The sequence below is a fragment of the Euprymna scolopes genome, chromosome 8 (genome assembly GCF_053919585.1).
Source record: "Euprymna scolopes isolate OS-2025 chromosome 8, ASM5391958v1, whole genome shotgun sequence".
NCBI classification, from domain to species: Eukaryota; Metazoa; Mollusca; class Cephalopoda; order Sepiida; family Sepiolidae; genus Euprymna; species Euprymna scolopes.
This window is the reverse complement of record NC_136489.1, coordinates 56,561,254-56,588,924: the sequence shown is the minus strand read 5'-3', so window position 1 is coordinate 56,588,924 and position 27,671 is coordinate 56,561,254. Positions and strand designations below refer to the sequence as shown.

At 35.0% G+C, this 27,671-nt stretch overlaps 1 protein-coding gene across 2 annotated transcripts in view; it reads left to right on the top strand.

The window, feature by feature from the left end:
* Positions 1 to 27,671, top strand: part of LOC145283578 (eukaryotic translation initiation factor 2-alpha kinase 3-like) — a 131,824-nt gene that overhangs the window by 10,580 nt on the left and 93,573 nt on the right. For both annotated transcript variants that reach the window (XM_080132496.1, XM_080132495.1), the window contains exon 2: positions 20,223 to 20,349. In XM_080132496.1, the coding sequence (XP_079988622.1) occupies positions 20,223 to 20,349 (127 nt within the window). The remainder of the gene's footprint in view (positions 1 to 20,222; positions 20,350 to 27,671) is intronic.

The following is a 27,671-nucleotide window of genomic DNA, read 5'->3' as shown; positions in this document are numbered from 1 at the left end:
TATTGAGACAACAGAGTAGAGATTGTTAGTAGTGGAAATTGGGTATCATTGAATTATTATAGAGATGGCTCAATACGAACGTGTTTACATTTGACTTGAAGATGACCATATTTTAATCAGCTAGAAAGCGGAACAGAGTTCCACATTTGAGGAATTCTAGGAAAAAAGCTTTGTTCATGCGTTTAGATTTAGGCAGAAGTAGAGAGTGGGAGAAATTGTTGATAGTGGTTGTAGCTAGACGGTGCTTTTTGTGAAAGTTTGGCAACGAGGAACCATAGATCGAAGTTCAGATGAGCACTTGTTATGATGGTTGTTCATCCGAGTGCAAACCAAAAAATGTCATCAGAAGGAGACTTTGCACAGGTTTGGCTCGATGTATAGACAAAACCAGGGTAGCTCAGAAGCATTTAATAGTTTGGCAAAACAGACATCTAAATAAAATTAATAAACTCTCCTTTTGTAATTAACTAGAGTACTCCTGCCAGGATGGGTAGTATTAATTCCCCAAGCAGAATAGTTTTGCACCACTTTTATGTCCACTTACAAAGATTAAAATCGAGATATAATCAGTTTTGATTATTTGACTGCTGTTCTCATCTTTCACAACGTTTCAGCCGATGTAACCTCCGACCTTCTTCAGGTGTATTTTCTCGAACTCTGGAATCTTTCTGTCAAATTCAATATATAATAGCATTAAACTTTATGTCTAGAATCCTTATGCACATTTTGCTTCAAATCCAGTACATTATTTTAATTCTAGAAAATGTATCAAATTTAAGGCTTAAGGAAGAAATTGAAATTCAAGGAATCTTACTTAATTGGTGTCTAATGCCAATGTATCAAATTCAATGTAAATCTGAAATATTTGAATTTTCAGATGGAAGCTTGTGCTCATATTATGCCCACTAAAATCTCTCAAAGGTACTATGTACAAGCTAAAAATTGCATAATATTAATTGATGTCTAATACTTAGTGTTAAACTTTCACAAAAATCGAAGGTTTCCCCCACTTCCCTTTGCATGAAACAAAATTAAACTAAATATAACCTACATTACTCAACCTTACACCTAGAGGTCATGTTCCAAAACTTCTAGCGACCAGTTAATTAATTTCGAAGTGAATCCTATATACAGAAATATATAATATATATATATATATATATATATATATATATATATATATATATATAAATATATAAAGATATATGATGGAATACTGCTGCCATATCTGGGCAGGAGCTGCTAAAAACAGCCTTTCCTGCCTTGACAGAATACAAAATAGACTTCGTGGTTTAGTGGGGGATGCCCTTTTCTCTTCCCTGCAATTGCCAATCTTTTACAAAAAACACCCGTCTAACTAAATCCACTGTCAAAAACTTTCCCCACTCTTTATCTATGCCTAAATCAAAACGTAGATTTCATGAACAAAGCTTCTTTCTTAGAACTGCACGCCTGTCGAACTCTGTTCCGTCTGCCTGCTTCCCTCCTGACTACAACTTGGATGTCTTCAAGTCCAACGTAAACAAATTCTTGATGAACCGCCCCCTTAAGTAGACACTTTAAATATCCACGCTAACGTACTGTACTTACAATAACCCTTATCCCTGAGTGGCTTCCGGGCCTTGATAAGTGGTGACCACCTTGTAAAAAAAAAAAAAATACATATGTAACTTTATATAAATAGAGATTACTAAACATTTTGGAGGGTGGGGTTGGATGGGGATTTTGGAATTACTCGTTAGTTACTGTTACTCAGCCGCACTTTGACTTGTAGTAGGAATATCTGTGAGTATGTCTGACATGATGACCTTCTTGGGTAAGGTATCCGTTTTTATCTAATGTTGGAACAATTAATCAGAATTAGAAAAATCAGAACTTTTTGTGCTATTAGAATATTTTTGCCTATTTTCCAATGCCAAAAACGATTTTTTTAATTGTTTTTTTGTTTATTTATTTTTATTTTTGAGTAAAATTTTATTTTCCATTGCTGGTACTTTTGATAAAATGATAAATATTTATTTAATGTTTTTTTAGAAAGACAAAACAATATATATATATATATATATATATATATATATATATATATATATATATATATATATATTATTACATTTTCACCCCAAAGAAGGCATATTGCCACTTTGATGTAGGGGGCTACTATCAAGGACATAAGTTCCAGGGGTACTATGTAGGGAGTTTAGCAGCAAGATGTCTGTTCACATTACACTTGAACTTCTGCATGTCAGTACAGTTGGGGAAGCAGGAAACCAGAAGAGAATTCCAAAGTCCTGCAGTTCTGGGGAAGAAGCTGTTAGAATAAAAGGCTTTCTTACATCTAGGGATCTCAACTGTGTAGGGGTGGGACTTTGCTGCTTGTCGGGTGTGTTGGGAGTATTTTCATCAAGGGGGTACAAGTGCTCGTAGTTCATCAGAGCATCCACCATTAAAATACTTGTAAAACAGGCAGAGAGATGCAACATTTCATCGGTGGGACAGGGGCTGAAGTTTAGATGACAATTCAGGACCTATTAGGTTGGCGACTCTTTTTTGGATTCTTGCATTGCATTTCTTTCACTGACAATCTTCCAAAGCTCACTACTGAGTGAAAAATATCTTTTCAGTTTTTTTTTTAATAAAATGAACAATGTAAAATTATTTAAACTAGCACCCATACTTACAAAACTGTTTAAACGTTGTCTTAAGAATTGCTTCCCATCACCCTGGAAAATCTCATCAGTATGCCCTGTATTTAAGAATTCAGGCAATCGTTCATCCCCCTCTCAGTACAGGCCAATAAGTCTCCTGCGTCATGAGTAAGTTGCTGGAATCTGTGTTAAATAGAGAAGTAATCAACCATCTCAGCAAAAATAACTTTCTTAGTGACACACAATATGGTTTCCGTTCTGCTAGATCTACAGCAGATGTGCTTACAGTTATATCTCATAGGATTAGTGAATCTCTCGACAGAGGCAACCTTTCTAGGGCAATTGCTCTTGACATCAAAAGCCTTTGATAGGGTATGTCATAAAGGTTTACTTCATAAGATCTCCAGCTATGGTATAGCTGGAAATGTCTTCTCAATTATTAAATCATTTCTCTCTGATAGGTTCATAAGAGTAGTAGTTGATGGGCAAAAATCAGAAGCTCACAGTATTAATGCTGGAGTCCCTCAGGGGTCCATCCTGGGCCCAACTCTTTTCCTGATCTACATTAATGATCTTCTAAATCACATCCTTACATCATTTGTAGACATTTTTGCTGATGACACTACCGTCTATGGTAGCACATCTAAGACAGTAAACGACCAAGTTCTCTCCGATTCTCTCTCTTCTGATCTTGATCACGTTGTACAATGGGGAAAGGAGTGGCTGGTTACTTTTAATGCATCTAAAACCAAGCTTCTATCTTTACATCATTAACGTTCTGATCCCCATCTGGCATCAATTAAAATGAATGGCTCTCGTCTTGGGGAGGCCTCAAGTTTTGACAAGCTTCTGGGCTTGACCTTTACTCCTGATCTTAAATGGAATACGTACATCAAATCTGTTGCCAAGGCCACTGGAAAAATGGTGGGATCCTCCTATCGATCCAGTAGATATCTCACTGCTGATGCAATTCTCTATCTATATAAGAGCCAGATACATCCAAGTATGGAATACTGTTGCCACATCTGGGCAGGAGCTGCTCATAAGAGTAATGGTCGATGGACAAAAATCGGAGGCCTGCAATATAATTGCTGGAGTCCCTCAAGGGTCAATCCTGGGCCCAACTCTCTTCCTGATCTACATCAATGATCTCCCTAAACACATACTTAAGTCATTCGTTGACATCTATGCTGATGACACGACCATCTACGGCAACACATCAAAGGCTGTAAATGAAAAAGTTCTCTCTGATTCTCTCTCCTCTGCGTGGTCCAGTGGGGGAAGACATGGCTGGTTCCCTTTAATGCATCCAAAACCAGACTCCTATCCTTACATCATCAACGCTCTGATACCCATCTGGCATCAATTAGGATGGATGGCTCTCGTCTGGGTGAGGCCTCGTGTTTTGACAAGCTTCTGGGTGTGACCTTTACTCCTGATCTGAAATGGAACACGTACATCAAGTCTGTTGCCAAGGTCGCTGAAAAGATAGTGGGATCCTTCTACCGCTCCAGAAGATATCGCATTACTGATGCAATTCTCTATCTATATAAAAGCCAAGTACGTCCAAGGATGGAATACTGTTGCCATATCTGGGCAGGAGCTGCTAAAAACAGCCTATCCTGCCTTGACAGAGTACAAAATAGACTTCGTTGATTAGTGGGGGATGCCCTTTTCTCTACCCTGCAACCTCTCTCCCACAGAAGAGACGTTGCGAGCATATCCTTGTTTTATCGTTATTTCCATAGCAGATGCTCGTCTGAACTCCAATCTCTGGTCCCCCCTCGCCAATCTTTCACGAAAAACACCCGTTTAGCTGAATCCACTGTCAAAAATTTCCCCCACTCTTTATCTAAATCAAAACGTGGATTCCATGAACAAAGCTTCTTTCTTAGAACTGCACGCCTGTCGAACTCTGTTCCGTCTGCCTGCTTCTCACCGGACTACAACTTGGATGTCTTCAAGTCCAACATTAACAAATGCCTAATGAACCACCCCCTTAAGTAAACACTTCATCAAATCTCCACACTAACATAATGTACTTGCAATAACCCTTATCCTGAGTGGCTTCCGGGCCTTGATAAGTGGTGATCACTGTGTAAAAAAAAAAGTCTTTATTCAAGTTTGTGCCTATTTCCATTCTATGGAGGCCAGGCCCGAACGCAGACCCCACAATTTTATTATACCATCCCTATTTAAGTTAAAACATACTCATCAAAGTATTCTTATGTACATCTATATCAAAAACACTTGTAAACGTTTTTTTTTTTTAATTTTAAAATTTTTTTATTTCCATACTTTATGGACCAGGCGCGAACGCAGACTCCACAATTTTAATGAACCACCGTTCTGCCAGATCAAACATACCCATTCCTGTGTCTCAATACATCTTCTATCATTATATGTAATCAGTTTTTTAAAATAGTCAACCATATAGGAGCCTATTCGTGACCAGACACACACACACATTCAGCTTTATATTATATATATATATATATATATATATATATATATATATATATATATATATATATATAAATTAAATAAAAGTTACAATAAGTTTACTAAGGTAATCAAAATGGTAAACTTAAAATATATTATAAATATTAAAGAGTTAATATTAAGGACTATCTACTTATCTTGTGCTTCCTTTTTTAAAATTAAATATGTTTTTAACTCTTTTTCAAGATGTCTTTTAACATATTTTATCAATCATTTGTTCATATATATATATATAAGAGTAAATAGTTAATAAAACATGTTAAAAAAACACTTTGAAAAAGAGTTAAAAACATATTTAATCTGAAAAGGAAACACTTGATAAGTGGATAGTCCTTAATCCGTGGAGTTTCGAAGAAATACTTTCCTCTTATTATAAACTCTATCTCCTATTTGGTTTTATCGAGCTTTTACATCTGGTTGAGAATACTTTATAAATATTAATTCTTTAATATTTATAATATACTTTAGTTTTACCGTCTTGGATCATTTTGGTAAATTTAATTGTAATTTTTATTTTATATATACACATAGATATTTGAAGATATTAAGAAAGCGATTTTCTTTTGTTTATCTTTTTTTGGTGGTGCATCTTCAAGAAATAAAAATGATAAACAAAAACAAAAATTGCTTGAAAGGGGCTCATTCTATTTAAAGAAAAGAAATATATTATTTTCTAATAATAATTTAAATATTCACCTAACAATATTTAAAAAAAGTGCCATCCTATTTCTGATAAATATTTTTAGATTTTAAACTACAGTGAAACTAAAATCTAAAGATCAGCCCCTCACAAGTGTATCTTTTACATTTGCAAACATGTATGCACATATTACATGGGTTTTATGGCAGCCTAAAGAATAAAAAAAAACTGCTCTATAATAATAAATACTTAGAGATGGTAAAAGAATAAAAATCACTGATTGTATGGGAATCTGGAATTTAGAACACAATCACTAATTGTATCGGAATTGGAAAAAAATTTTGGGATCGTCCCAGCCCTATTTCTATCCCTCACCATCCTAAAATCCAACTTTCCCAACTTTTTTTACCTTTGTTTCTGCCTTCCCTTATCAATTACGTAAGTCCTTTCCTGGGTTTGACACAAAAGTGCATTCAGTAGTGAGGCACCAATTTGGAGAGTTTGGTTATTTACTTTAATAAACCCTTTTCAAGTTATTTAAAGCTGAATCTAGTCATTTTGGTAAACGTTTTTATGTTTCAAGTTCTTTATACCTTAAATATTTATTCATAGTGTTTGGTTTGGTTGTTGGTCCCCTGACAAAAGGAGGGTGGACCTGTAAATTCACCCTTATGCGTTCATCCATTTGCAGTTCTTTCAATAACTATGTCTTGGAATTTTTTTGAAATTTTGCAGAAACATTAAACATGATATGAGTAAAAAAGTAACGGAATGGATTTTCTGGGAAAACTCTGATTGCCTCCCTAGGGGTACCTTTCGGGTTAAGATGGCTAAAATTAACACTTTTGTGTTTATTAAAAACATTCATGCCTTGGATTTTCATAAAACTTTCTGAAAAGTTGTAACTAACTGATTTCTATATAATTTTGCCTGTCTATACTTTGTGATAACTCTTGGGTTATAACTCAGCGGCTCTTTTAGGGCTAATAAAAACACTCCATTTTTGGGACTATTTTACCATATTTGTCCAAAATTTTCTATGTACGCTTATTTAGCAATTTTGCATGGTGCTGAACTCAAATTTAAATATGTTAAGGCCTTGGGGACTTTTAGGCCTAAATGGGAGGGGGAGCCAAATGATGGACTTAGTTGTTTCTTTTGTTGCATGGTACAGAACTCAAATTTACGTGTGTTAAGGCCTAAAACTGCACTATTTGTTAATTTTCACCAGGATTTGATGTCCCTGAGGATTTTTGGGGCTAAATGTGGGGGGGAGGGCAAATGCTGAACTTTTTTTATGTCTCATTCACTGTGCTCATGAGGGACCATGCATGCTCCACTTGTTTTGTAGAGAAAAATTGTTGTTATTAGTTTTGCAGAACATAAGTTTTGAAAAAGGCAATAACATCAATGTTTGGTGCATTTTAGAGCAGGGAGCCAGTATCTTCAGACAGCCTGATCTGGTAGCACCAGAGAGAATGAGGAGTTAGCACATAGTGCTATTTTCAGGTCCCTCTAATTCCACGGATCAAATAGAATCTACTGTTTACAAACAAATCATATACAAAAGCTTGTAGATTTTGGCATGCAATTAACCAACGTCGGTTAATGTGACATAAAACCCAACAAGCAACCAACTTTATATTTTTTGAAAACAATTGTAAAAATATTAAATTTATTCAATTTATTTATCACATTAACTTTATCTGATAAAATAAAAAAGAATATCGTCGTAGGAAAAGATTAAATTATCTGTTTGTGTGTGACAAATTATTAAGATTTTTTGTGAATTTCATATTTAAAAAAGATATACATAAAGATCTATGATTTAAACAGTTTCTTCAAAAATTCAAATAAAATTAGTGTATAAGCGATAATATATATTTCCCCAAAACCTCTGGCCTTGATGGAGGGGAGATTAAAACTTGCTGCTATGGTTTCAAATGATCTTTAATAAAAGCACGGTGAGACTTGATTCCATATATTTCTCATATATTATATCTTTCCTCTTTTGGAAATAGGGTACAATTATGAATATCTCCAGTATCAAATAATCCTTATACACTGTGAAATTTACTTAATGTATAAAAACCAAAGAGAGGAGATATAACATATGAGAAATATTTGGAATCAAGTCTCCCCTTGCTATTTAAGATCATTTGAAATCCTAGCAGCAAGTTTAGTCTCCCCTCCATCAAGGCCAGAGATTTTGGGGAAATATCAGATATTTTATAATTCATATGCAAAACTAGAAAATCAAATAATTATGATCGAAACATTTTATGGTTATAAAATAATGCCAAAAATGGGCTCTGGATGATGGATGATCCCCTTAATGTGCGACCTTAAGGGCAAATGTTACATAGCCCACTACACAATTCAGGTAATTAGCTTTCCAATGAGCCTTCGTTTGTTAATTTCTGATCAATAGTTGCTGAGATGTGGAACTTACAAGGTAGTCTACTGGTAGCCAAATTGAATATTGAAAAGCTCATATCTTTGGTTCTATGGAACAAAACTACATGAAAATTTGCAGGCTTTTTGTAGATTACTATTCTATGATTAAAAGTTTATGACAATTGTTAAAAAAGAACCTATATTTTAAAACCAATAAAATATGCCCAAATTTACCTACATTTGTATATATAGTGTCCTGGCAGGCAGTTTCAGTTTTTCTGCTTCAATTGTCTCCCCTGTTGCATTACCAGACCACTAATATATTAGTTAAGATTTTCTTTGTGATATAAGAATAGTTTAACATTTAAATTGAAATATCTAAGTTTACATTAGAAAGCCAGAATACAAGCAGATCTTTTTAAAACAAATATTTATTAAAACATATGTGTTGTATTTTGCCTTTCTAATGTAAACTTACTTATTTCGATTTAAATTATAAACAACAGTTTATATCACAGAGAAAACAATCTTAACTAATTCATTTCACTTGAGCTGCTTCCTATCTGTAAAGTGTCAGGAAGACGATGTATATTTGAAAACACACTCGTTGCCGGGAATGTCTTGTTTAAGAAGAAGCCCACTCTCACCTCTCATGCAAGTGGGTGAATCTACTTCTATGGGGGTGTGACGCCAAGACTGTAACTGGGCATCTTGGGTTCGATTCCATCTCTACACACCCTCTCCCTTCCAGGGCCACAAGATACTTGCATTGTGGTCCAATGTTTGGAGGCTCTGGAGTAGTTGTGCAACGTGCCCCATGTCTGTGGGGATAGTTTCCTGGGTGGTCACATCACCCTTCTGCTACGATGCACCGGTTGGTCCTCCTCAACCTCCATCATCTCAGGGGAAGCTGTGCCATCCACCTCCATCTGTTCTGGCAGTGTCAAATGTTTCAGGCTGGTGTTGATCTGTACACGTGGGGGACCATTGTCCCGGTACTTCGGGCTCTGTTAGGTTGTCTATGGTATCCAACATTCTTGGTGGCTCCTCAGATGACAAGGGGTATCTACCACAGGGTTTATTCTTCGGAGGAATCTGCGATTGCGACAAGTTATCCGGTTACCCAGTGTTTCCACCACCCTTCCTGTCTTTGGCCATCGGCGCCGTGTGGACCAACTTTGTTTTGAACCTGCACCGTCCCCCGATTTTCAGTTCCTGAAGTGGGTGACATTTTAGATTGTATTCCCTTTCATTCCGTAAGTGTCATTCTGCCATCGCTATTTCCCTATAACGACTGATTCCCCTCCAGCATTTATGGATTCGATATCGGTCCTGGAGCACTGGGTATGGTCCTTTATCATGCGACTGTAGAGAACCATCGCTGGAGACATATGTAGGTCTTGTACCGGGGTGTTGCGATGAGTCAGTAGGGACATAGCTGCCCGGTCATGGCATAGGCGACCGCAACTGTCTTTGTTATCAATAAGTAATGGCCAATTCTGCTCTCCCGTTGCTTTGAAGGTAATATGTCGATGATGTTTGTTTCCTTATGCCCCAATTATCTAGGAACCGGTTATATTCACTGGAGTCAAATGGTGGTCCACCATCGGTCGACAGTTACTCCGGGACGCTGTACGTGCAGAACCAGTTTTGTAGGACGTCACATGTGGCCTTGGCATTCTCGGATGACATCAGAGTGACTTCTACTCATCCGGTGTATCGATCTGCATATACTAGGTAGTTCTTCCCTTGTAAATCGAAAAAGTCCGTCACCGTCTTGTGAAATTGGAACTTGGGGTTCGATGGTGGCATTAGGGATTCCCTAGGTTGTGACGGAGCCATTATGTTGCATACTTTGCACTGGGCCCAACTCTGACGAATGCTCAAGTCCAGTCCTGGCCAAAACAACCGTCTGGCGTTTGCCAACATTCCTTTTATGCCCTGATGTGCCGAATGGAGCAATTCCAGTACCTCTGCACATAGTTTTTCTGGGTATGAGGATTTTATTTTCCATTATTGTCACCCCTTCCAAAAAATATAACTCCTCTTTCATATACTAAAACTGGCGAATTGTCTCCGACAGTTTTTGCTGAGATTTAGGGAAACCATTTCGTATGAGTTCGGCGAGGGTACAACATTCCTCGTCAGTAGCAGCTGCTGCCACAATCCTGTCCCATGTTATTGCCCTTAATTTGGGGTCCTCCCCACTCTTTATCTGTGCCTAAATCCAAACGTAGATTCCATGAGCAAAGCTTCTTTCTTAGAACTGCATGCCAGTGGAACTCTGTGCCGCTTGCCTGTTTCCCACCTGACTACAACTTGGACGTCTTCAAGTCCAACATAAACAAACTCCTGACAAACCGCCTCCTTAAGTAAGACACTCTATCAAAACCCCCAATACTAATGATTACTACAATACTATCTCATTGATTACTGTACACGCAATAACTCTTATCCCTGAGTGGCCTTCGGGCCTTGATAAGTGGTGACCCCCATGTTAAAAAAAAAGGTGGAGTTAAATGACGCTCTTACGGCACTATTCATAGTTTGTGCGATTTCCTTTTCGTTTGCTTTCTCATGGCTTAACGTTACTGGGAATCTCGATGTACAGTCTGGTGCTGCATTGAGTTTGCCAGGGAGATGCTTTATTCAAAATTTGTCGAGTTGCAGTGCTTCTGGAAAAGAAAATATCCCAGGCCTGTCCTAGTGAAGTCTGTTGACAAAGAAGTTGGTCTGTTCAATTCGAAGGTTCTTACACCATTCTCGATCTCTTCTGTGATCCTTCTTTTCGACTCTTCGAAGAATTGATCAAGTGTGCTGTCCCAATAGAATTTTCGATTTGTTGTCGTCAGCAGCTCCTGGAACGGGGTCATTACTTCGGCCTGAGAAAAAGCGTAGGCTACCTGGTTTACCATTCCAAACGAGGATTTTATGTCAGTTATATGTTTTGGTGTCGGAAAATTTCATATTGCTTCAGTCATTTTTTTGGTGGTTTTATCCCATCTTCCATTATCAAGAACCCGGCAAATTCTACCTCTTTTTCTGCGAAGTGAAAATTCTGGGGGTTGAATACGATACCATTTTTGCCGCAGTTATTTATGTACTCCATAGTATGCCAAAATGATGTTTCAATAGAGTTGTCCCATAGTATCGTGATGTCTATACATCTTGTTTTCCTGGGCATATCTACAGTGATATTGTCAAACCTGCGTGTTTATGTGTCTCCTGACATTTGGAATTCTTGTGGTGCCCAAAGATAACGGTATCTACCCCATTCCATGATGAAGGTAGTTGCATCTCTTGCCGATGGGGAGAGGGTTAAGCTATGATAGCCATTCCATGCACCCAAGACTGTTTTTCTAGTTTTCGCAGGCACCAGCGATGACTGGTTGAAAGGAGACGGTGTATGATAGGTTTCTCATAGGGTAGCGGTGTTGAGCTTTTGTAGGTCTACCGTACGCCTCGGTGATCCATCCTTTTTCGGAGCAACCACCATTCTGGAGCACCATGTTGTAGGTGTACCCACTGGTACAGGGTCTATGATACCCAATGTCACCTCTTGGTTGAAGTCCTCCTTAACTCTTTTCTTCCAATGGTGTGGACCGGGATTGGGGTGTAGACAGCTGAGGGTTTGGCCCACAGGATGAACGTGATGTCTATGGGTTTTCCTTTCATCACCTGCAGCTGTTGATGTGGGCATACATTGAATGCACTGGACTCAAAATGCTCCTTTATCCATCGTTCCAATCGGGGTCTGTTTTCTTCCGTAGGGGCAAAAGGGATATTGTCCGGCTTAGGTGGGACATTAGCTCTTTGTGAACACCCGCATGGTGTCTTTTTGCCGTCGCTAGTTGTCACGTTCTTTTTTTTTTTTTTTTTTTTTTTACATAGGCATCACCACTTATCAAGGCCAAGAGGCCACTCGAGGATAAGGGTTAAAGAGTGTACAGTAGAAATTGGACAATATAGTAACCGTTAGTAATGGAGATTCGGTAAATTTGTTAACTTATATGGAACAGCTCATTAAGAACTTGTTTACATTAGACTTGAAGACAACCATATTATAGTCAGCTGGAAAGCAGAAAAACGGAAGACAGTTCCATAGGCATGCACTTCTAAGAAAGAAGCTTTGCTCATGGAATCTACGCTTAAGTTTAGGCATAGATAAAGAGTGGGGGGAAACTAGTGATATTGTTTTCAGCTAGACGAGTGTTTCTTGTGAAAGTTCTGCATTTTGCTCTGACCACTTCCACTGTAGATCTGTTGCTGGACCTCTGTTTCGGTTTTTGGAAGACTCTTTTAAAGTGTCCAGTCAAGCAGCAATTGTGACAAGTCATCTTTGCTGCTTCTCATCCTTTTGAGCCGTCATAGGGTGAGCTCTTCCCACACTATTTACAGGGTTTAGTATCTCTCGGGAGTTGATACAGTCTGGTTCTCCTGAGGCCGCTGCCTTCAGCCAGACCTATGTATGCTCGTTGTAGTAGGGTATACACTACTGTGGAGATGGGGGATAGACTTGTCCGTGATCTCTAAGCTGACAAGCCTGTTAAATTTTTCTTCTAGTGTCGTAAGTGTCGCAGCCTCCGACAGCACCTTGCTTTGATGCTCCAGGTTTGCCAGCCCTGCCATCATTTGTCCTTTTACTATTTCGTTGGAGTAGCTGACTTTCCGACCGCATCCTATCCCGTTTAGACAAGTCACTGAAAAGTCCCAGAATTTTGCGACTGATCGAAGTCGTGCCACGAAGTCCGTGACCGATTCCCCTTTCTTCTGCCTTACGGAATGGAATTTTTGCTGGTACACTTCTTTGTGTAAGCTTCTGATGGCTATGAGCTTTATGTGTCGTAACAGCTGTTCTTCTGTGATGGAGTTCAATATTTCTGCTCCAACCATGTCTAACAACAACCTGTTTACTTCTGGGGAACAGGCCATTCTCAGCTCATTTCTTAACGCTGTTAGCTCCGTCAACCCACATATCTCCAGGAGTCAATGAATATTGCCCGGTCACCATCACTTGAGTTTGGTTCTATGGTAGGTCTGTCAGGTCTCCTTGTAAGTGGCTTGCTGGACTGTCTTCTGTCTCTTCGCAGGGCGATGTTCTCTTGCTGTAGCTCAAGAATCCGTTGCAGTGATGTCTGCTGTGTTTGTTCGTCCATATTCCAACATTGTTTGTAGCAGGTTTCCTATATCGGCGACGCCATGTAAAGTGTCGGCAAGACGACATATATTTGAAAACATACTCGTTGCCAGGAATATCTTGTTTAAGTAGTCCGCTCTCGCCTTTCATGCAAGTGGGTGAGTCTACTTCTATGGGGGTGTGACGCCAAGATCACTCCGGTCTTGTAACTGGGCGTCTTGGGTTCGATTCCACCTCTACACTACCTTGGACATATAACTATTGAAGAACAACAAGTTAACATTTTCTCTTTGTATTAACACCATGCCATAAAGAAGGAAGAAAAAGAGAAAACAAAAAACAAAAAAAAAACACACACACAAATTGGTCCTAATTCTGTTGAAGATGTTATGATCCTTAAGACATTTTGATTTTTAAACAAATAAATATTTGTTTATTTTTAAAAAATTTTTTGTATTTTGGCTTTCTAAAAGTAAACTTAAATATTTCTATAATATATATATATATATATATATATATATATATATATATATATTATAGAAATATGTGAGAGAGAGAATTACCGAGATAAATATGAATATTATCTTTAAAATTTGAACTTATCAATGTAATAAAAAACTTGATATACTAGATAAAGTAATTAAAGAAATATGAAAAATTGATGATGAAAATAAAATTTAATAAATAACAATATTTATTGATCCATCAAATTCTAACCAGAAATTATAATCATGAAAAACCCTTAATCAATGGATGTTTAATTTTATATATATGGATACCCGGCGTTGCCTGGGTTGACATGAAGTTCCTAATCATTTTCATCATGGGCAACGTGGATATCCCCACAACAATTCCAAAAATAAAAGAATGGATAAAAACATGTAAATGTAATCGCCCCCAAAAAAGAAGTATGTGATACCAGATATTTCGGCAGAAGGGATACAAAGAGAAGAAACTATTCTCTGGATATTGATCAGTGGAAAGACCCCCCACCCCCCCAAAACAAAAAAAATAATTAAAAATAAATCATTACAACTTTTGTTTCAATAAAAATAGCAACAAATGCTTGTTCGATCGCAAAAAAAAAAAAAAAAATTAGCCAAGTAAGCAGAACGCTTAAATAAATGAAGATCTACCAAAAATTAATTCCAAAACAATTAAATGAATTTTTCGTCATTTTAGGTTTCCAATGTAATTCCCCCCCCCCCCAAAAAAAAAATTGAGTTTGTCATATTTTGGGGTTCGTTTTGTTTATAAAATTGTTAGGTGAAAGTACAAAACAATCTCATAAAAATGAAACTTATCGTTATTTTATGATTCAAATGTAACCCCCCCCCTGTATATGTTTTGCCCCCCCCCTCGACCGCCAAACTTGAAAAAATGCTAGAGATGACATGTCTCGTTGAACGCTTCGTGGCCAAAAAGTGGGTGCTCATTTTACGTTTAAAGTGATCCCCAACTCTAAAATGTTAATTCTTTTTCAAAATTTCTTCTTTCATATTATTTATAAAGGTTGTAGTAGGTCTTCATTTCTTTTTTAGGGGTTAAACAATGCTGGGTCACATCATAAAAATTTACCTTTTTTTTATTAGAAAGTTAAGTTTATAAATCGATGAGATTAACGTGAAAAAAGAAGAAAGTGTAAATTGTGAAATTTAGGGGAAGGGCAGTAGATCTGTTTTTTAAATTTTTTTTAGGTGTTAAATGACGCTGGGTCACATTGTAAAAATTTACCGATTTCTGTATAGCCATTTAAAGAATAATAATAACAAACAAATAAAAGTTTGTGTGTTTATGTTCAGAAGTTTCTAAGGGCAAATAACTCAAAAAAAAATTTTTTTTAAATCGATGTGGGAATAATAATTCCAAATAAATTCAATTAAATATGTTGTCAATATAATTATTGTTTCAATTTATTAAATAGCATATTATTAAATAACAATTTTAAATAGAACGCTTAAAACAATTCTCTTACTAGAAACATTAATCAAGATACCACTATTTAATGAAATCGATTTTTCTTAATGTAATATGCAAATGACATGATCTCTTAATTGTATATTTTGCAAGAATCATACTATATATAGAAATAAATGAAAGAGTAAAGTAAGGAAACTTGTATATATTAATCAAATTGTGAATAAACAAACAGAAATACAAATTTATATATATATATATATATATATATATATTCGTATGTGTCAACGTGCTTATGCCATATATATGTATATATATATATCTATGGCATAAGCACGTTAACACACCGATTCTCCTTAGATCACTGGTTAAGCAACATTGAGCCTGGTCAGTACCAGATGGGTAAATATTTGGGAATACCAGGCACTCTGGGAAGACACCTCCCTCCAAGAGCTGCAAAAACCTAATGTCATCAGCTCCCCTGAATGCGACTGGGGACTGCTTGTGAATTTCATATTCCCATAGAACTTCCTCCTTCAGAGGGAGCCAGTTCAATTTGCTTAGGGATATGGTATGTATGTATTTGCATATACTAGCAGGCCACATGGCGTTGCCTGGTTGTAAAATACGCATAAATATTATATTTTTATTCTTACAGAAACTGAGACATGTGCATGCAAGTATTATGTTTTTTTTTTAAACTGTTCACTTGTAATTAAAAAAAAAAATACTCTAGCTGAGATTGAAACCAAAACCTAGACAGTGAGTCAAGTATGATAACTATTAAGCCAGCTTGACACAATCTTTAAAAAAGTGTTTTCAAACCTACTTATTCTTAACATAAGGAATCTGTCATGTGAATTATTAACACATGTGCATTCGGCATTCGTGAAACAGTTAACAAACAGATAAAACTCCAATGACTCCCCCCTCCTACATACCAATTTTAAAAAATTTTGACCCCTTAGTAGCCATTTTTTCCGGATGAAAACTGATTAAAAAGTTTTCATCATGTCTGAATACCCTATATACCAAATTTTTAATCTGTAGATCCAAAATTCGTTGAATATATAGGTTGAGAAGTGTCCTCACACACACATATTCTCACTTTTATAAATATATAGATTAAAGATTATGACATTAAAAACATTTCAAAGTTAAAAATCAACATATTACGTTGTAATGATGAAAAAAAAACAGATGTTATAATATTTTTTGTCTTGAGCAATAACAAAAACCAGCATGGTAGCATCCTGCAAAAGTCCATTTTTTTTTTTTTTTAAATCACAGTTTTTATAACATATTGACACCGGTGTTTTCTGCCGATTACATATGAAATCAGATTTTAACTTGAAATGATTCTTCATGTAATATCCCCCCCCCCCAAAAAAAAACAACAACAACAAAAAAAAAAAAACAATTTTATCGCCTATGCAGGCAGAATCTTTTTTATCACTTTGTTTACAACGTTGATCTTTACAATTACCCCCAAAATTTATGTCATGAAGATCAAATACGATAAAAGAATCTTTCTATTGAGTTCAGTATTTTAAATAATGAATTAATTTAGAGAAAAAAAAAAAAGAAAAAAGAAAAATTATTTAGAAAAAACAAATGATTAAATGGCTGATTGCAAATATTGTCAACATGGCCGACAGCTGTCACCTTGGGAAACTGATAGATTTAGTCATTGTTTGTTTTGTACTTTTTCATCACTTGGCTGCCCCAGTAGGTGATTGACAACTTCTTTCTCTCAGTAAAGTATTTATAGTCCCTTTTAATTAGTGACAGTTTCACATCACAAAAAGATTTCTCTTTTTACAAGGGAGTCACCACTTATCAAGGCCCGAAGACCACTTGAGGATAAGAGTTAATGAGTGTACAGTAATTACTGAGACAACAGCATAGTAATCGTTAGTGGTGAAATAGGGTATAATTTTATTTTTTTAGGGGATGGCTCAACAAGAACTTGTTTAAATTGGACTTGAAGATAACCATGTTGTAGTCAGTTGCAAAGTGGGAATTTGCATTTGAACTTAGGCACATATAGAGAGTGGGGCAAATTGTTGGTAGTGGTTGTAAGCAGATGAGTGTGTTCTGTAAAAGTTTGGCAGTGAGAAGGGGGACAATAGATTGAAATTTAGACAAGCACTTACCATGAAAATAACGATAGAGCAGAGACAGGCTCGCAACATTTTTTTGTGGGAAAGAGATTGCAAGGAAAAGAAAAAGACATCATTTATTAGGTTTCGAAGCCAGTTTTGAACTCTGTCAAGGCAGGATAGGGTGCTCCGATCAACCTCTGTCCATATATGACAACAATACCCCATTTTAAGACGTATCTGGTTCTTGTACAGGTAGAGGATTGCTCCTGGAATGAGTTATCTTTTGGAGCGGTGAAATGATGCAACCATTTTTCTGGTTATGTTTGGTCCAAGATTGTGCAAATAAGGGACCTCTGCATTCCTTGAGTCATCATTATCATCATCAGCAGCAGTAGCAACAGCAGCCTTGCTGTTTAATAGCGTCAGCGACCACAGTTGTCCAATGTGAGCAGCTATCAATAGCCTGAAAGAGCTCAACTTTTGACGATAATCCATCCATAATCATATCTACCTGAAATTACTTGGGAATCATTTTTTGCAAATTATTTTTTAAAATTGGATTTTGACATTTTAAATATCATTTAGTCATTAAATTATTAATTGGACCAAATTTTAAACTAATTCTGTAAAAGTTGTTTTTGTCTATTTTTATAAAATTATTTAATGAGAGCATTTGTTAATACAGCTGTCTATTGCAGCACCTTGAAGATCATTGGTGATCAAAATCCTGCTGATTTTTCTCTCTTCTGATCTAAAACATGTGGTACAATGGAGAAAAAAGATGACTTCTTACTTCCAACACCTCTAAAACCAAGCTTCTCTCCTTTCACTACCAATGCTCAGATCCTTGTATTAGCCTAGTCAAAATGAGAAAGACCTTTGCTTTGATTAGTAATTGGCCTCGCCCTTTCTTCTCTGCAACCTCTCTCTTGCAGACATGATGTTGCTAGTCTCAGTTTTTTCTATAAATACTATTATGGCATATGTTTTTCAGAATAATCTGATCTATTCCCTGCTTCCTTTATTCCAACTCATTTAATTCGTTGGTCTAGTGGTTTCCATCAATTCGTTGTTTTGATACCATTGTAAATACAGTTTCCTGTTCCAATAGTTTCTTTCCAAGAACTGCAGGCTTGTAGAACTCTCTTCCTGATGTTTTCCTCCTGCCTATAATGTTGGCCTTTTCAAGACTAAAACCAATGGGCATCTCCTGTCTTAACGACAATCATCTTTTGTTTTTATTAACTCTTTTGTTCGTGGCTTCACATTTTGTCTGGAGCGATTTCCACTCCCTCTAAAAATCTCTCCTTGCCAGACAGATGCCTTCATTGGTTCGGCCACACTTTTTGACAACACTCAGGTGACTTCATCTGTCAAATCATCAACCCAACACACCGCCAGGCTGGAAGAAACGTTGCAGTGGCTAACTTGAAACCTGACTCAGGACAGTGAAGCAAGATGCTGGACTCTCACCTTTCTAAGGCCAATCGCTGAAACCATGAATGGTTTATACTTATAATGGAAGCAACCTTGGATCGCTATGCCTGGTCAGCTAGTGTTTAGAACATGATGAACTTGCTGAAAATACCTGGCCCAACCGACCCAGGGTGAATACTGCAATCATGACCATGACAAAGCAACCTTTCCTACCTTGACAGAGCACAAAATTGGAACTCTTTCTCAAGACATCTGTAAAATGAGGACATATGGATAATGAGCATGTGAAAGAATGGAAACTAACACAAAGATTTAAAATTGGGTTTATTTTACAAAAGGAAGGGGGAGAATAAGATTTTAAAAAAATAAAAGATAGCCTGGATGGGGTTCTTAGTAAATGTGTAGCTAGGCCGAGTGAAGAATATATATACATAAACATCAACATGAGAAAGAGAAAACTGATACATTTGCTGAAATGCTTTCAAAGTTCACAAAAATAAAAGTTTGACTGTCTTTGGCCTTCTGCATAATTAAAGTCGAGTGGATGGGTTCAAATAATTTTCATCTCTCTTGTTCACTGGTTATCTCCTCGATTGACTATCTCTCAGTATGTCTTTGGCATGCAACAAGATATATTAAGGATGTTCTTGTGGTGTCTGTATCTATATCGATATCAGATAATTTCTTTCCTTTCCAGGGCTTTACGTTGCAAATGAAACAGTTGCATTTGTGAGTGATTTTTGTTCCAAGTGGTGACTAGAAATAATAAAACGTTTAATCTTTGGTGATTATGTTTTTTTTTTCACTGACAATCTTTCAGAGCTCATTATTGAATGTAAAATGTCTTTTCAACTTTATTTTTTTTTAATAAAAGAAGCAAAATCAGATTATTTAAACAATAAAAGGTTAATAAAATAATATATTCTTTTTTTTAGAAAAAAACAAAGTCTGTTTAAAATACTTCTAAAGAAATTTGAACATTTATATCTTCAAGTATTAGCATAAAATTTGGTGCATATTTAGAATTTACAAAAAAATACAGAAAAATCTTTATAATGTACATACTCTTCACGGAACAAAGATGTCATATTTCAAAAATCACGTAGGTTTAGTAAAACCTACGTAACTTTTCTTTTTGGCTAGTAAATGAAAATATTTAGTTGTCAAAGGTCAACTGAAGATAAATTTGTCCATAGAGCCCTGTCTCCTTTCTCTCTTTCTCCTTTCTCTCTTTCTCCATCTCCCAAACAAAGAATCAAATAAAATTTAAAAGGAAAATATATTTCTACTCGGTTTTATTTTATTAAAAAGTAGTCTAGTTTTGAGAACCACACACATAAACACACGAGAAATGGTAACATAATTTTATTAATGTAGAGATTACAAAAAAGTTTAGATGTCAAATGCGAAGCAACTGTTGATGTTATTTTTCTTTCTTTCAGAGTGTTTATCGTCAGCACAATGGATGGGAAAGTACAAGCGTTAGATGTTAGAAACAAAGGCCAGAAGCTGTGGAGTGTACAAGCTGATACACAACCTTTACTCTCATCGAGCATCAGTAAACTTGAGGTAAGGATTAACACTATTAGAACAAAGAAGTCTCTCATTATCTGACCTTTTTCAGGTGACATCATTGCTGTAAAATTAGTCGCAAAACATTTAAATCCAATTTCTCAATTTCGGGTACAGACAACTCTTACTAACTTGAAACTGGCTAAAAATTGCTGAGAGTTTTAATTTCCGGTCAACTTTCTAACAATAAATGCTCACTCTCAATTTTATTTTTATATTTCTTAATTTATTTGGTGCTTGTGCAGTTTAAGAACCATGCTGTTTTTTAGATAGGATTTTCAACTTAAATTTTTACCATATCTTTTGTTTATTAAATTGTTTGGTGAAAGTACAGAAGAGTTAACAAAGCCTTCCAGTCCCTATGTTAAGAATAGTTTTCTAAATAACATTATTTCAGCAGAGTGCATAAACTGCACAAGTATTATTTTATTTAAAGTGGGGTTTTTTTCTGGAAATAAAATGATTCCTTAAAAAATGTAAAATTATACAGGGATAGGAATTCTCTAACTTTTATTGGAATTACAGTTTAAGTTAATAAAAAACAAACAAACAACAACAACAACAATCCCAAAAGAACATTTCCACTTCTCATTGGATATAAATTCTTCATTTTTTTTTTTTTTATCAAAATCTTTTTTTTTAATATGATTTTCAAGGTAAATTATTCAATTTTTATGTTATCTTTTGCTTATTAAATGGTTAGGTAAAAATACAAAATTAAAGTACAGAATAGTTAACCCCCCTCCATTAAGAATGGCTTTCTATATAATAGCATTATCTCACCACTGTTCATAAACTGCACCAGTAATATTTATTTAAAGTGTTTTTATAGAGAAAAAAATGTTCTTTAAAACTGGAGAATAAAATAATTATGCAGTGATGTGAACTTTCTGCTTTTTAACAGCTAAAAACGGTCTATCCTGCCTTGACAGAGTACAAAATAGACTTTGTGGCTTAGTGGGGGATGCCCTTTTTTTCTTCCCTGCAACCTCTCTCCCACAGAAGAGACGTTGCCAGCCTATCTTTGTTTTATCGTTATTTCCATGGCAAGTGCTCGTCCGAGCTCCAATCTCTGGTCCCCCCTTGCCAATCTTTCACGATAAACACCCGTCTAGCTGAAACCACTGTCAATAATTTTCCCCACTCTTTATCTGTGCCTAAATCAAAACGCAGATTCCATGAACAAAGCTTCTTTCTTAGAACTGCACACAAGTGGAACGCTCTGTCGCTTGCCTGTTTCCCACCTGACTTCAACTTGGATATAAACAAATTCCTGATGAAACGCCCCCTTAAGTAATGACACTTTATCAAATCTCCACTACTAACGAATACTACAACACTATTCCATTGATTACTGAACACGCAATAACCCTTATCCCTGAGTGGCTTCTGGGCCTTGATAGTGGTGACCTCCATGTAAAAAAAACAAAAAAAAAAACGAGAAGCAATGCATTATTTTGGAAGAACCGTGCATAAATGCATTTCATTTCATTTCATCTGAAAAAGCTGAGAGGAATTTCTTTCCTTTTTGTTTTCCTTTGCAACTGTCTCGGATACGTGTTGGGCCAAAGTGTTAAAATGTAACAACACCGTTGAATAAGAATAACCACTATCTTACAATCACATTCTTATGTCTTACACATATCTCCTTATATATTATCCATATTTAATCTTCCTTTGAGATTAACAGATCTTTGATTTTGAGAGGAGGCCTGTTTTAATCCCAATTTATTCAAAGAGCAACAAATGGTGGAATAAAGAATATTGTCAGTTTGTTGAAATAATCTTTAATAATTTTGGTTAGCAATGAAAATCCATTTCATGTCTAATGTTTTCTTGTAATTTTGCTGTTATAAAACAAACATTTTTTCTCAAAACAGTTGTCTCCCTTTAAAATATGTACCTCTTATAAAAATAGCCGCACCTGGCCTTTTGGCAAGGATAAAAGTGTAGTATCTGCTGATTCCCGATGACCAATAACCTCCCCTCTCACTTCCCACATTTTTAATAGCCATATACCTAATTTATTAAAGTGTCTATATTAAATTTCTCTTAGTCTATCTATTCGTCTGTCTCTTCCATTTTTTCTCAGAAACTATTAGGCTGATCTAGCTCAAATTTTCTATGGATCTTTATGACAAGATGCAACGAATTAAGTATTATGGTATCCATTCAGTGCACGATTAGGGTTAATAAGAATTAGTCACCACAATACCACATTTACTGTCAAAGTTTTATTGGAAACTACAGAGTTGATTTGCCTAAAATTTTGTATGGACCTTTGTTATCACAAGGTGCAGCGATCTCAGTATTATCGTATCCATTCAATGCACAGTTAGGGATTAATAAGTATTAATCACCACAATACCACATTTGCTTAAAGTTCTCTCAAAAACTAATAGACCAATCTGGCTGAAGTTTTGTATGGACCTTTGTTATGATAAGGTGCAGCAAACCAAGGATTATGATATCCGTTTGATGCACAATTAGGGATTAATAGAGATTAATATTTAATGCAAAAATAAGTACAAATTAAACCATATTAAACCATCAATTCGGCATAAAGCATTCATTCAAAATACTTTAACTTTTGCACAGCTCTATAACTGAATTTTACCAAGTACTTTATCTGTTTGTGTGATGGGTCCTTGTAGACTGTTGTAAAAATAACACTCAAGACAATAATATGAATTATTTTCTCAAAAATTCAGAAATAGAATTTTAACATTTAAATTTAATTATTATAGTATCATTCGTTCATTTAATTATTAATCAAACCAAATGGTTGTAAAACTAAAACAACTTTTCTTAAGGAAATGTTTTAATTTTTTCTATTTATAAAATTATTTCATCTAAAAAGCTTCGAAAACTTTCAATCTTTTAGTACATGAGAATTACCTCTGGATTTTAAAGCCAGTATAAATTACTTTCAATTAAACAGTTTAAATGCTTCTAAATTCCTTTCAAATTTTTGCAGAGTAACAAATTTTATTTTATTTTTTTTGACTATTAACAAAAGATTAAAATGGCTGACTTGTTTACAAAGAAATGAAAATACATTTGAATTGATTTTATTTTTCAATTCAAATATATTTTTTAAACTTTAATCTTTAACATCAGGCAGACACTTTTACTGAAGAAGGAAAAAAATGTCTTCAAGTAAAAGTAAAAGGAGAGAAAAAAAAAATAACATGATTAAGACATTGAAAATTCAGAAATTCAAAATAAATATTTTATTTATATAAAAAAAAAAAAACGCATTCATTGTTTGGTTTGTAAATTAAATAATACAAATTCACAATGTTTAAAAAAAGAGGGACTATATTTCAATTTCAGGATTTAAAAAAAATTGTTTTACGTTTCCTTATTTCATTTTTGATTTAAAAAAAAAAATCAATGATAGTTTAAAAGAAAAAAAAGCAACTAATGCGCAGATATGCAGCTACACAAAAGTTGTCATAATTTTATTAATATAGAACTATAACTAACTTGTACTTGATGTCAGCCATTTTTTTTTTTTTTGTTATTTTTCTTTTCATCATTTATCAAAACCCAGAAGCCACTTTAGGATAAATGTTAAGTGTTTGGTAGATGGTGACACAAAATAAATATTCATGGTGGAACTAGGGTGGGGCTAGATTATCTAAGAGGATAGCTCAATAGGAATTTATTCACACTAGATTTGAAGACAACCATGTTATAGTCAGCGAGGAAGCAGATCCACAGTATTGTGTTCCACAAACGGACAGTTTAAGTAAAGAAACTCTACTCATTGAATTTTTATTTAGTTTTAGGCATAGATAGAGAGTGAGGGGAGTTGTTCGCAGTTGTTGTAGCTAGGTGAGTATTCGTTGTGGCTTCCTTTCAGTTTTTAATATCTGGTGCTATCAGATCAGGCTGTCTAAAGATACTGTCTACCTAACCTATAATGCACCAAGCATTGATGTTATTCGTATTATTTGGATTCAGCGGATTACTGTTCTCATCTTGAGTGCCATTTTCACGTTTTGGTCTATGTAACCTCCAACCTTCTTCAGGTGTATTTTGCCGAACTCTGGAATGTTTCTGTTGAACTCAGGAATTTTGATGGAATATCAAACGGAATCCTTTTATTTACTTCATGGGAGTAGCATGCTCTCATTCCATCAGCCATGACTGGATAGAGGTCCTAAGTAATTCGCAATTGTATTTTTCAGTCGTTTACACTGAGAATTGAACCTTCAACCTTCAGGAGAGTATCACTTTTTAAATTGAGTTTTCATATATAAATAAATAGTTTCATTCGAAATTCTGTCCAAATTCCTGAGTTAAGCAAGATACACCTGAAGAAGGTTGGAGGTTACATCGACTGAAATGTTGTGAAAATGACACTCAAGATGAGAACAGTAGTCTGATGAATCCAAATAATACAAATAACTAATCCTCGTCTCAAAAATTCAGAAATTTATTGATGTTTTGTCATTTCCCTTTTTAAGACTCAATCATGTTCTACAAAGTCAAAAAACAATTTTCCTCTACAAAACACCATGAATAAATATTCAAAGATAAAAACTTTTTTACAAAAATTATTGGATTCGGCATTGAATAACCCCCAAAAGTTGATATGCCATAAAACAAAACAATGAATGCAAACACCATGATTAAAAAATTGAACAAATAAGGATCTTGAAGCATAAAAACATTTGACAAAATTACTGAATTTGACATTAAATAACCGGAAAGAGGTTTATATGCCATAAAACAATAAAACCAAATCAATGTTTTTAATAATGCACATGAAACCTTCGATATTGAACTTTAGAGATAACACAACTCATCAGCCCAAACACAGTTTCAATTACAATTTATATGAAAAAAAAAAAAAAAAATGGCCAATTTTAAAATGCAATTGTGGCAATTTTAATCTGAAATAATCCTTCAAATGTTTTAATCTTGTTGTTTACTGTTGAATTAAGGACATTAATGAGACGGGGGATTATCTTAGCGAATTATTTGTTGTGAAAAAATGTATTTTCTATTTTATCATGTGGTTGCCAATTCATACACTCACCTATGATTACCCTGTCAGATTAAAGATGACGCTTGCTGTAGCGTGCATATAAAACAATATTCATTTTTCCCTTAAGGATTATATGTCTTCGGTATGACCTTTAAAAGACATCCAGTGAGGAGGCCCCATTTGGGGATTATGAGAAATGTGGAGTTGTCCCTTAGTTACCATTGCTCTCTGGTTTACTTTGGTAATACTTGTTAGGGCATCTAGTGCTACCAGATACTGTCTTCCTGACCCAAAATGCACCAAATATTGGTGTCATTATTTTTCCTTTTTCCTTTGCAAATCTCAGTCATGTTTTGCAAAGTGAAAAATAAAAGCAGCAATTTTACTTTCTGCAAAACAAACTGCCATGAATAAATATTTGAAGATATAAAAAACTTGAAGCATAAAAACTTTTCTAAAATTACTGGATTTGGTATTAAATAACTCCAAAATTAATGATATGCTGTTAAATAACAAACAAACCATGATATAATAGGGAGAGCGAAGATTGGATAAAATTTTTAACTCTGGCATTATTCTCCAGACCCTAAGTCTGGGTGGCAACAAAAACTCTCTATCTCTCTCTCTCTCTCTCTCTCTCTCTATATATATATATATATATATATATATATATATATATATATATATATATATATATATACACTCGGGTTTTTTTATTCAAAAGTAATGGACTAATGAATTCAACGAGGTTGTTAGATAGTGCTCAATAAAAAGAGCTGATAATACTTGTTTATTGTTATATAAACATGCTCACATCCTGCTGCTACAAATAGCCACTTGTTTCAATCAAACAACAGATATCATCAGGCAGCGACTTGACTATTCAAAAGTTCAATGAATAATCTGTTATTCATTGAACTTTTGAATAGTCAAGTATATATATATATATATATATATATACACTAGCAGGGAGACTTGATATTGTCTGGGATTGAATGAGAATCTACAGATGTCCCCCCCCCATACTTTTATTATCATCGAAATTGTTTTGAATCGTCCATTTTTTAATCAACTTGATTCATTGCCTGCTTTATTTTATAAAAGAATCTAGAGTTGATTTTATAGGCTACACCATTCGGCTTGTGCGGTGATAAAACTTCTCAAATGCACTTGTGATATTAGATTGTATAAAAGTGTTAACTTTGGTCAAAATTGGACTTCCTCCTTTAATCAGATTTTTTAGATTATCGATTTTTGATACTTATCAGACACATTCCGATACAAAATTTACGTATGAATATTCCTTGACACATTGATTACCTTTGTGTGAAATTTTTAAAAAAATCGGCGCAGCCGTTTCTGAGTCCATAGGAAACTCTCTCTCTCTCACACACACACACAGTTTCTTTTATATAATAGTAGATAGATAGAGAAAATATATTTAGTCTTATTCACCCCAAACAAGACACAATGCCACTTGCACATAAGGCACTATTATTTGGAACTATATCTACAGGGACACTATGTAGAGAGTTAAGCAGCAAGATGTCTGTTCACATTACGTTTAAACTTCTGCATGTCAGTACAGTCAGACTGTAGAGATTGCTAGATGTATTCCACCATCTAGGAATCGCTACAGTAGAGGGGTGGGATTTTGCTGCTTGTCAAGTTTATTATACCAGCGACATTCACTTTCGATGGATTGAACTGGCTTCCTCCAAAGGAGGATGTTTCTAAGGAATATCAAATTCACAAGCAGCCCCGAATTGCATGTATGCTTGTCAGGTTATTCAAGGGTATTTACATCGAGGGGGCACAAGTGAGTACATTGACATTTTTTCCAGATACCATTACTTATATGTAAGAAACAAAAATTCATTTTTTTTTTTTTTTTCAAATTTACACAATAATAAAAGAAACATGCAATGCTATATTTATTTATTAATTTATTTACATTTGTCCTTTTTTAGGGAATATATATTAATTGATACACAATGCATGTTGTATTTAAAAAAAACAAAAAAAACTGGATTTATCTGAATTTTCATGAAACTCCTCATTGTTATCCCCTTTGTATTAATTGAATTAAATTAAACTAAATTTAGCCTACGTTTGAACTCCTTATGCATATTGGATGTGTTTCAAAATCCATAATAAGCGATTAATCAGTTTGAGTAAATCATATGCATAAATACATATATTTGGACTCCAAAACAGCTGGGACGATGTAAAAAAAAAAAAATTCTTTGCACAAAGGTACTTCATGTGTCTGGGAGTGTTCTTAGATAGGTTTTGTGTTGGAATACCTCTAAGTAGCGAA